This window comes from Mus caroli, chromosome 16, assembly GCF_900094665.2.
Source record: "Mus caroli chromosome 16, CAROLI_EIJ_v1.1, whole genome shotgun sequence".
NCBI lineage: Eukaryota > Metazoa > Chordata > Mammalia > Rodentia > Muridae > Mus > Mus caroli.
Genome location: NC_034585.1, coordinates 20,543,090 through 20,554,046, shown reverse-complemented (window position 1 = coordinate 20,554,046; position 10,957 = coordinate 20,543,090). Strand labels below are relative to the sequence as shown.

The window sequence follows — 10,957 nt, the reverse complement described above, 5'->3', positions numbered from 1 at the left end:
TGTTCCCAATTCTAAGAAGGTGCACAGTGTCCACACTTTGGTCTTCATTCTTCTTGAGTTTCATGCGTTTAGCAAATTGTATCTTATATCTTGGGTAGGCTTTATGCTTTATTATGGCTTGATTTTGAATGCTTTGTGTCCAGAAATTTATTCATTTCATCTAGGTTGTACTACTGGTGTGATTGTTTATTTATGGAATAGTCTTTTATAATCTTTTTTAAAATGTCTGCAGAATTATAGTAATGTCTCCTTTATAATCTCTGGTTTTAGTCATGGGGGTTGTCCCTCTTTTGGCCTTGGTCCCTTGAGCCAAGATTAATCAATACTGTTGAACTTTGCAAAGAACCAACTTTGGGCTTATTGTTTTCCTTTATTACTATTACACTCCCTCTTCCTCCTCCTCCCCTCCCCTCCTCTCTCTCTCTCTGTCTCTCTCCCCTCTCATCTATTTTCTTCCTTCTGAAAGCTTCATATTTAGCTTATATTTCTTCATGTATCATAAAGTTATGTTAATTTGAGATCTTTATCTTTCTGACCATTTGATATATAAATTCAGAAGTAAAAAATTTCTCTTTAGCAGTACTTTAAATGAATTTCATATTTTTTATATACTGCATTGTGTCTTAAATAATTTCTAAGTATCCTCTGACTTCATGCGTTGTGGGCTACTGAAGTATAGTTATGCCATCTCATGGAAGGGTTTCTAAGCATACTTTAAGTGCTCAAACAATCTTGGTAAAATAGGTTTCTGGACTAGCCATAAATTCCTGTGCAACGTGTTCCTGGGCTTTAAAGGTTAACTGCCTGACCATTTAACTGCTATCTGTCTATTTCAGTAAATAAGGCGTGCTTGCTGCACACGTCCAGAACTGCCTTTCCAACTATGTCGCAATTGTGGGTTTTTTTTTTTTTTTTTTTTTTTTTTGCCCTGAAAACCTGAACCAACTGGAGGTCAAGGTGCTTCCCACTCATCTGTTTGGGAACATTTCACCAACAATTAAGGCTCCATTTGACTTATCTGGGCCTCTCAAACCCTATAACACCTTTGTGACTTCTTTCATCTGCTGACTATAAAGTGTGCAATATGATTTCCATGAGTTGGAAAAAAAAAAAACCCTCGATTATAACACTTCACTCTCAAAGGAACAAAGGGCAGGATAAACAGAAGAGAAGGAAATGGAGAGAATCACACAAGCCAACTAGAGCTAGTATGTGGAGAGGCTCTCCAACCAAAAGAACACACATTCTTCTCAACAACAAATGGGTATTTTTCAGCATAGATTATACATCGGGTGACATACTATGAAGGCTAACATTATGCTTTAAGTTTAAATTACTATGCTTAAGAGATCTATAAAAGCCCCACTTGCCCAAGGGCAGATAACTACCTGGATTGCTGGAGGCTCTCTTGTTCATTTAAGTGAACAATTGCTTCTGTAAACAATTCGGTTGTCCCAACAGCACAGACTATGCTTGACCACATTCAGGATGTATGCTTGCCACTGATTGGACACAGGTGGGAAGTGGGTAGCCTTGTAGATTTAAACCTTTATAAGCTCCTGATGAATAATGTAATTTGTGGCCATACAATGGGAATCCTGGGTATGAACCTGATTGAGACCCATTATTCTGGCCAGGATTTAATAAAGGTTGCTTTAACTGTGACTCAAAAATTGTGGACGTATTGTTATCCTCACCTAATGGGGTTAGCATTTTCTGGAGGCCCCCAGGAAGATCAGACCCAAATTCTAAAGTCAGACCTACATTCCAGGACTCCAGGGCTGAAGGGCCCCCTCAGAAGGTGTGCACGGAGATGCTCCAAGATTCCAACTGCCATCCTGAGAAAAGTGGTAACCATCTACCAGAGGCCTCCTCTGGTGAGTCATAGTAATTTGCTGTGACATCTAATCTGTTCGGATCCCAATATAGGACGAGGAAGGGTTCAACAGGACCTAATGGCCTCCTATCCAAGGCAAAAATGCAAAATGTTATCCACCCACCTGGTTCTTGTTGTTCATATACTGGGAGTCAAAATGGAAATTGGTTGAGCCCAGTTAAAGGTCATAAAGTTTTGTCTGTATGGTGTGTGTGTGTGTGTGTGTGTGTACTCTGTGTTTTCTGGTGTGCACATCTGGGATATAGGGGGGAAATGTGATGCATCTGGCTCAGATGTATGTATAAATGATGGTTGCTAGTCCATGTTCTGTTTTGCTTCTGACATCCTCTGAGTGTGTGGCCAGTCTGTGTTCTGTGTGTGCTGCTGGCTTTGTTTTTGCTGTCTCTGGCAACACCAATCACCACCAATGCCACTTGCCTCAATGGCTTTGATGGCCAGGGCTCTGCATTTCTTATCTTTAAGCTTTCCTGTCACTGGATTCAGTTTGGCAGGGATTCAAATATCCTTTGGGTACGGATAATATTAAAGTTGTTTAATGTTGCTCTACTTTATTGAAAAGCTGACTCTGGAGTGGGCTATGACTCTCCCTCCTGTAGACCCAAGCATGCTTGGGTAACCTCCAATTGTCCTCTGTCAGACAGGCCACTTGACTTTGTGACAGGGATGGGAGAGCAAAGCAAAACAACAACAGGAATTAGATCATTGGTTTCATTTAACTGCCTAAAACTTTTGCTAAGATGTAAACCTTAGCTCAAGATCTGTAAGACTATTCATTATGTAAACTTTCTGTACCTCAAAATTTGTATGTTTACTGGGTATGGTTAAAAATCTGTAAAATCTGTAACAAAAAAAAAGTTAACTTAAAATTTGTAACATGAGAGGTTGACAGTTAAAAATCTATACATAGGTAACCTTAGAGTAACCATATGGTATGATGCCATCTTGGGCTATAAGCAACATGTGTCTTGTCTGTTGCCATCTTGGATCTACCTCTTACAGATCAAACAGACTCTAGATAAGTACAGCCTAGTTATCTGTGCCTATATCACTCCCTCCCCAACTCTCCCCCACTTTGGGACTCCTCCCCTAACCACCAGGACCAGGGTCCTGAAAGCTACAAATGTAATATTTTTTCCTTTAAGTTTCTTGACTTTAACTTCTATCCCTAGTCTATATCTGATTTAGCAGATTTCCACTTTGCTGACAGATACCACCTAGAAATCAGCTGTGGACAAACTGCTCCAAATGACTTCAAGGCCTGGGCTTGCTGGAAGCTGATGCGAACCAGTCCAGTTCCCTTTCTCTTCAGCTGGCTCAGTTAACAAGATGCTTCTGATGAGTGTTCCAGTGCCAGAATCTCCTCCCTGCCTATGACTAACATCGAAGGGTGGGATAGCCCAGTGAGATGCCTTGGTTTGTTAGGAACGTGTCTTGGAAGAGGGCACTTGGACTTCCTCTTTCTCCAGTCCCGTACACAAAGTGAGCAATGGCGTGCTGTCTTAGCACAGGCTCTGATGTAACTGGGAGCCAAAGTAAATATTTTCTTGTTCTTAAGATTTATTATCATTTTAAATTGCATCTAGAGGTGTGTGTGCATGAGCACTGGAGCCCTCAGAGCTCAGCGTCTCCTAAGATGACCCTTGTGAGCCACTTGGCATAGATGCTGGGGACTCAACTCGGGTCCTCTACTGGACCAGTGCACACTGCTAACCAGTGAGTCTTCTCTCCAGCCCCAGCATTTTCTCCTTGTAAACTGAATGTCTCATGTATTTGCAGTAATAATAAAATGAAGTCAAATGTCCCGTTATGCCGTTTTAAATGAACTAGTTTTCAATATCTGTCTCCTGAAAGGGTAAAGAGGGGGAGATTTGGGCTTTAAAATCTCTCCAGTCACCTTTGCCAGAGAGGAAGCTGCTTTTAACAATGAGGAGGAAGTGTAGTGATGACCTTGGCCATCTACTTGGAGCTTTTATCCCTGTGATAACAAACAGCAATTAGCAAGACCTGATCTCTATCTAGACTAATCTAGGACTGTGTACACAGCTGCCCTGTCCTGGAGTTAAGAATGGGAAGTGGGGGCTTCTAGACACTAACAGCACAGATTGACCCAAATTAACCACAGTTTCCCATTTAAACCTGAAGCTCTAAGTCACCTAAGACCTACAAGTCCCAAAATAGTGTCATCTCTACTGGTCACAGTGGTGGTCTAGGAGGGAGACAGGCTTGGGGGACTTCCTCCTGGGCACCTCCCCAGAGGCTTCCTTTCCACCTGTGTTGGTTTTTAAATTTACTCAGGTCCATCTCATCTACATGAAAAGAATAGAAACGCCTGTGCCCTGCTCCAAGTTACCCTGCATTGTGTAAAACAGTGGTCTATCAGACTGTGCCATCCCGTGAGAATCCATTCTCAAGGAGTTTTTGACGCCATCTTGAGGAGGGAGGATGACTCGGTACCAGTGTGGACATGTCCGGCACCACTCACATAGCACAGACTGATGAACGATTTATTCCTGGGAGTAGGAAGGGTGCCACCCTGTCAATTTATCAGAGTGAATTGAGAAGGAAGGGTATATCATAGGCATCTTAAAGGCATATCAGGTAACCCAGACCAGAAAACTTACTGGATACACGAGATCATATAGCAAGGCAAACACATAAAACTACAGTGGCAGTGACCCCCAGCAACCTGTCAGCTGACCACCTAGTATGTATGTCAAAGGACCAACTGGCAGATCTCGCCACTGTTCTCCAGGGTTCAGCTAGGTTTAGTCCTGCTTTTGATACAGTCTACCAGAATTACCATCTACCTACATTCTCTTCTCCCACCCAGACCTGCCCACCTGCCTGTTCATTCATCTTGACCTGCTCCTGCCCTTTTGTCTACACAGCTCCACTAGACTCTATAGCTCAGTTCTGACCCTGAAGCCTAACACTGATATCTTGCCCCTTGCATTTCTATCAATTTCCCCCTCGTAGGCCTTCATAAACCTATGAACACCCCTGCAATAGCCATTTAGTTCTTTCAGTCACTCTTCAACCTCTTCACATACACACATAGATAGATAGATAGATAGATAGATAGATAGACAGATAGACAGACAGATAGATAGATGATATATAAATAGATAGATAAATTATATGATGGATAAATAAATGGATAGATAGTAGATAGATAGATAGACAGGCAGATATATTTTTTGTGTGATATGAAATGTGTGACTTGAAAGTCAATGTTAATAATTAAGATAAGGATAAAAGAACCCACGTTTGCTCGGGCTAGGGCTGCCAAAGAAAGTAGGAATTACCTGGTAAGCTACTGCCATTGGAACCATTACAGTATGAATTTACTGGCATCCAATAAATCCCAACACTGTGGAAAGCCACTGTTGTAGGCTACTGAACTATAATTATACCATCTTGTTAATGTATTCTTAAGATACTTTCATTGTTAAAATTACCTTCTTCCCTTGGTTCACTTACAGGCATATACATTCCCTAGGGACAAAAATTTTATGTGTTTGAAATTCCTTTTAGCAGACTTCCTCTTCTCCTACCTCAACTACAAGACATACACTTTGATGAAACTCTGCCTCTGTCTGTCTGTCTTTCTCTGTCTGTCTGTCTCTGTCTCTCTGTCCCTCTCTGTCTGTCTCTGTCTTGTCTTTGTCTCTTTCTCTCTGTCTCTCTGTCTGTCTGTGACTCTCTGTCTCTGTCTTTGTCTCTGTCTCTGTCTCTCTCTCTCTCTCTCTCGTAAATGCCTACCTGACATCTCTTTACAGATACCTAAATTTGACATAAACCCCAGCTGGAATTATAGGGCTTTGTCCTCTCTAGCTCAGATTTCCTGTGTCTGGGGCATGAGAAGAAAACCAGTGGAAATATGAAGAGATTTTTAAGAGGATGGGATAAAAGATCATAACTAAATTTCACATTTTCTAGACGTGTTAATCTGAGCACTCAAAGGCTAACCTCCTCCCCATCCACCAGGCAACATGAATCCTGCCTCCTTCCACCTTCAGCCCAGCCTGATAAGGAGACTCTCACATCCTGAGTATCTCTGTCCTGCTGGTTCCTCCCTCAGGTAGGCCTCCATCAGTATCCTTCTGAATCCAGCCCCTCTTTGACATCAAACTCAAGGCCACTTGCATCAGAGAAGTTTGTTAGCCAAACCATTTCTTCACACACATCTTTTTGATTGCTAAAGAAAGTGATATTGAAGCCCCCAAAATGCAGGGCTAGGGAGATGATTCAGTTGGTAAAATGCTTGCTGAAGAAAGCACAAGAACATAACTCCCATCCCTAGCAGCATTGTGAAAGACTGGGCAGATGGCATGCTCTTATAACCTCAGTACTGGGGAGGCAGAGACAGGCAGATCCCTGGGGTCTGCAAGTCAAACTGGCTTAATCCGCAAGCCCCAGTGAGAGAGATCCTGTCTCTACAAAATAATGACAAATCCCTGAGGCCAAATAGCAGAGACCCTGGAAGGAGGAGGACACTGGAGATACTGCCAGGATAGAAAATAACTTCTGTTTTTAAATTAAAATAATAACACAGAGTTTTAAAACTGGGCATGGTGACTCCTGCAGATGACTCTCAGTACTTGAGAGAGGGGAAGAGGAGAGCAGAGTTCAAGGCTAGCCTGGACAATAATGTAAGATGCTGTTCCCCACCTCAAAAAAAAAAAAAAGAGTGGGCGGGGACGGGACAAGAAATAAGTTCACACGCACAGCAGTTGTGTTCCTTGACCCCACCTCTTACAACCGTGGGCCTCAGACACAAAGAACATTGTACAGGAAGAAGGGCAGAGTTCCAGCAGCTGGAAGCTCCAGCAACTCCGAAAGGAAAGAGAAAGGAGTAAAGACACGGAGCCCTGCTGCTGGAAAGGAAGACGCCTTGACACTAGCACAGTTCTGGTGGGCTACTCTGATCGATTCCAGGCCCTATAGCCGTAAGAGGCAGACTGAAATAGTAGAGAGTTATACATCCACAGAGGAACATCTAAGGCCCCTGTGTCTGCTGAGGGAAGAGCAAACATCACTGCTAATAGTGGGGTTACTACATTGGCAGTCTTTGTACAGAACTTATCTGTCTATCATCTGTCTATCCTCTCTCTCTCTCTCTCTCTGTGTGTGTGTGTGTGTGTGTCTGTCTGTCTGTCTGTCTGTCTGTTTATCTTGATATGGAGTCTTAATCCTGTCTCAGTCTCGCAGTGGCTGGGACTATCATGTACACCACTGTGCCTGGCTACCACGCAGTTGGGGCTATGTACATTAATCCAGTTTGTTTTTTTTCCCACTAAATTAACTAACAGAACCTTTTGGCAAGAACAAGTCTAACATTCCTATTAGTGTTGAGAAAGCAACATGTCTACTACTACCTTAGAGAAGGATTAGAAAATTCATCAAGTAATGCGTAGATTCTAATACATCATAGACTCCTGTGGCACTGATGTTGTGCCCTACACTTGGGCAGTGTTTTAGGGCCCACCTCGAGCTCTGTACCATCTTTGCCTACTTATTACAACACCTCTCTTTCTCCCCTGGATGTCCTGTGATCTGCTGGTCTCTTGTCTAAAAATTATAGGCACAACTGCATGGTTACAAGAGAAAGCAGAGCCCTGTTTCCCTCAACCCTAGGCAGCTCTGTTGTGTATACTCTTCACGTGGAGAGGACCTTAGGGACACATCACATGGTTGGCCATGAAATCACTGGCCCTTCTTCAGGGACATCTCTGGGACTCTCGAAGTCAAGAAAAGTAATCAACCTGGCAGCTTTGATGTGGACACGCTCAGGGCCCACACTGGAGTTGTTTTCCTCTGATGTGCTCTCTGCAGAAAAGAATCCTTACCTGAGAGTTCATTAGGCGGATGGTAGTTTTTGTGCCCACATCCTGTTGGAAGTTGTCTGTAGGTGCCCCATTAAACCTCAGGACCGCATCATGATTATCTGTAAGCCACAGGAAATGGAAAATGGGGGTGAGTGCTGGCAATGTGCAGGAAGAGAGACAGGAAAAAGGAAGGCAGAGAGAAGATAAAAATACACGGTGCACAGGGGCTAGTATCACGTGAGTGTGGTACCCAGTGAAGCTCACGAAGGTGATCACGGGTCTGTTGGCCACTACAAGAGACAAGATGTCCATTAGTTGTGAAGCCCATCCAGGGGCACCAGTGGGCACTGACACAACAGAAAAATGAACAGGGCCAACAGGCTACTTATAGCAGTCCTTTCTCAGTTATCAATGGAACAAACCACACATTCACTAGGTGTCACCAATAGAACATATTTCTAGCCCTGCCAGATTATGTCGATTCTGTATCATATGTCCAATGTCATCACTGCACTCTGAAACATGTACAATGCTTAGCACATAGAAGGGATTCACTATGTCACTGAAGACAGCCTTGAAGTATCTGTTCCATTTAGGAATCAGAGGCTTGTAGGAGCTCCTAAATCTGGCACAGCAGAAATGGAACAGGTTATAGTGCCACTTAAATTCCCAAACTGTGGGTTTTTTTTTTTTTTCATTGTTTCTTTTGAGTAAGTACTTTGTTAGAAGTGATATACTTAATTAGCTGCTACAATGGTTTGTAGATGCTTGGCCCAGGGAGTGGCACTACTAGGAAACGTGGCCTTGTTGGAGTATTTGCATCACTGTAGGCATGGGATTTAAGACCCTGATCCTAGCTCCCTGGAAGCCAATCTTCTCCTGTTTGCCTCAGAACAAGATGTAGAGCTCTCAGCTCCTCCTACACCATGCTTGCCTGGATACTGCCGTGTTCCCCCATTGATGATAACGGACTGAACCTCTGAACCTATAAGGGAGCCTGAAGTAAATGTCGTCTTTGGCCTGTGTCTGCTCACAGGAATGGAAACCCTAACTAAGACAACTCGGGCATAATTAACAAGATCTGCACAAGTTTTTGAACCCTCACACTGACCAATCTGGTGGAGGTAAGACATGATGGTACCATCTCAACCTCAAACTTCAGAGATTCTGTGAAAGCTCACCCCAACCCCACTTGCTCAAACAAAAAGAGTTCACCAACAAAATCTGTATCAGATTAGAGACCATCTATCATCCATGAAGATTTGTTTAGGGCTGTTCAATAGTCACACAGATCAGTTAGGAAGAATAGAAGGCATTTGACTCCATACAAAATGACCCGAAAAGGGGGGTGGGGGTGCCTGCAGAATTAAGCCATGAACGCCTTCCTCTTTATTTCAGTTCTGTAAATATTATTCTAAGTGGTAGGAATCCAGATACCTTATTCACAGAAACTACAGTACAGAATTCCTGGACAGTCTGCCTTTGGAATGGCTTGGAAACAATTCAACATGAGCATATCCAAATCCTATCAGCTTCCATGCTGCACTCTGCAGAGAGGGTAGCAGGTCCACCCTTACACAACTCGGAACTGCAATAGGTTTCTCAGAACTAGGCACAGGCTTCAAAGGGTGGGAAAACCACAGGTAAAACAATGGGCCTGTCAGAAACCGCATGTAGGCAACGTTCCCAGCCACGGGTTCCAGGAGCCATGAGAGTGCTGGGTACACGGATGAGTTTGAGGAAATCAGACAAGCACCCAGGGCTGCAGGGCACTCTTCCTACCCACTCACATAATCCAAATGTCAACTCCCAGGTACCAGAGGTGGGTGGGAAGTGGGGAGAGGAGCTTGGAGAAAATGGAGACTCCCCATTACAGAAAGGTTTGGATAAGTCCTTGATGTTGCTCATTACAAAAATAATGATCATTTTTTCATGCAGAAAAATACCGATTGAAGACTATGTTATGCCAGGCACAGTTCTAGGCACCAGAGACAATGATGTGGGGCAGAAAAGACAAGGTCCCTCCCCATGAAGACACTGTTTTACTGCATGGATAAAAAAGGTATACATAGGAATTCTTGCATAATGGGAGACTATGATTAGTATCGGGAGAGACACTCAAGAACTCTCCTTTTTATAGTATGGCAGTACAGAGCCAAGACCCAATAGATAGTCAGACACCGCCAGGTAGGGGAGTCCCTCCTAACAGAAAGCATAGAAAGTACTCGGTGCAAATTAGGTGGGGAACTGGCCAGGGCAACAGTGTCTCAGCCTTCCTAAAACTGCGACCTTTTAATACAGTTCCTCGTGTTGTGGTGGCCCCAAACCATAGAACTATTTTCATTGCTATTTCTTAACTGAGATTTTACTACTGTTATGAATGGTAATGTAAATATCTATGTTCTATGATGATCTTAGGGGACTTCTGTGAAAAGTCTGCTCAACCCAAAGGGGGTTAGGACCACAGTTCAACAGAAGGGGAAATGAAGAGAAGAAAAAGAGGCACTTAGTCAGGTCGGCATGGATCAGCACAGAACTGTGGAGACCTGAGCATGACGTCTGGATTGATTAAAGAACAAAACAAAACAAAACAAAAACAAAGGCCAAAATCTAAAATCTTTATGTGGTCTGTCACCAGTCACCCTGACTCCAGGCGATACCTCTGGCTTAACTCCCTCAGCTCCTCCACCCAATGGCCCCACATCTTCTTCCTGCATCCTTCATTCCTTGCTTTTGCCTCAGGTGTTGTTTTCTCTCCCTCCAGGGAAGAAGGAACTGACACAGGCAAGTTCACCCAGAGGTCACTATCATTCGAGACACAAGAGAACAGGGCTACCTTCAACCCCCTACTCAGCCTACAATCAGTTGTGCAATTCTCTTGGGCCTCCACAGATAGCTCCTGGGGAGGGCAAGGGGCACCAGGGAGAGCAGGTGCTGCACAGGACAAAGCCAGTCAGCACCAGCTTGTAGAGGGAGGGGCACATAGCTCAAGAGCTATAAAGAGTGTATGGCTCCTAGTTTTCTTTAGGGGTGTAGCCCCTAGTGGGTAGACCAAGCTGCAGTGGATAGCCCCACACCTATGAACAGCGCACACTGGATTGGGGAGTTGTTAAAATATAAAGAACACAAGAAGTTCCAAGGAGCCAGAGGTGGATCTGGGACAAGCTCTGTGTGTGTGTATGTGTGTGTATGAGAGAGAGAGAGAGAGAGAGAGAGAGAGAGAGAGAGAGAG

At 43.8% G+C, this 10,957-nt stretch overlaps 1 protein-coding gene across 2 annotated transcripts in view; it reads right to left on the bottom strand.

The window, feature by feature from the left end:
- The window catches only part of St6gal1 (ST6 beta-galactoside alpha-2,6-sialyltransferase 1), a 139,844-nt gene that overhangs the window by 20,948 nt on the left and 107,939 nt on the right, over nucleotides 1–10,957 (bottom strand). For both annotated transcript variants that reach the window (XM_021185103.2, XM_029470389.1), the window contains exon 5: nucleotides 7,747–7,844. In XM_021185103.2, the coding sequence (XP_021040762.1) occupies nucleotides 7,747–7,844 (98 nt within the window). The remainder of the gene's footprint in view (nucleotides 1–7,746; nucleotides 7,845–10,957) is intronic.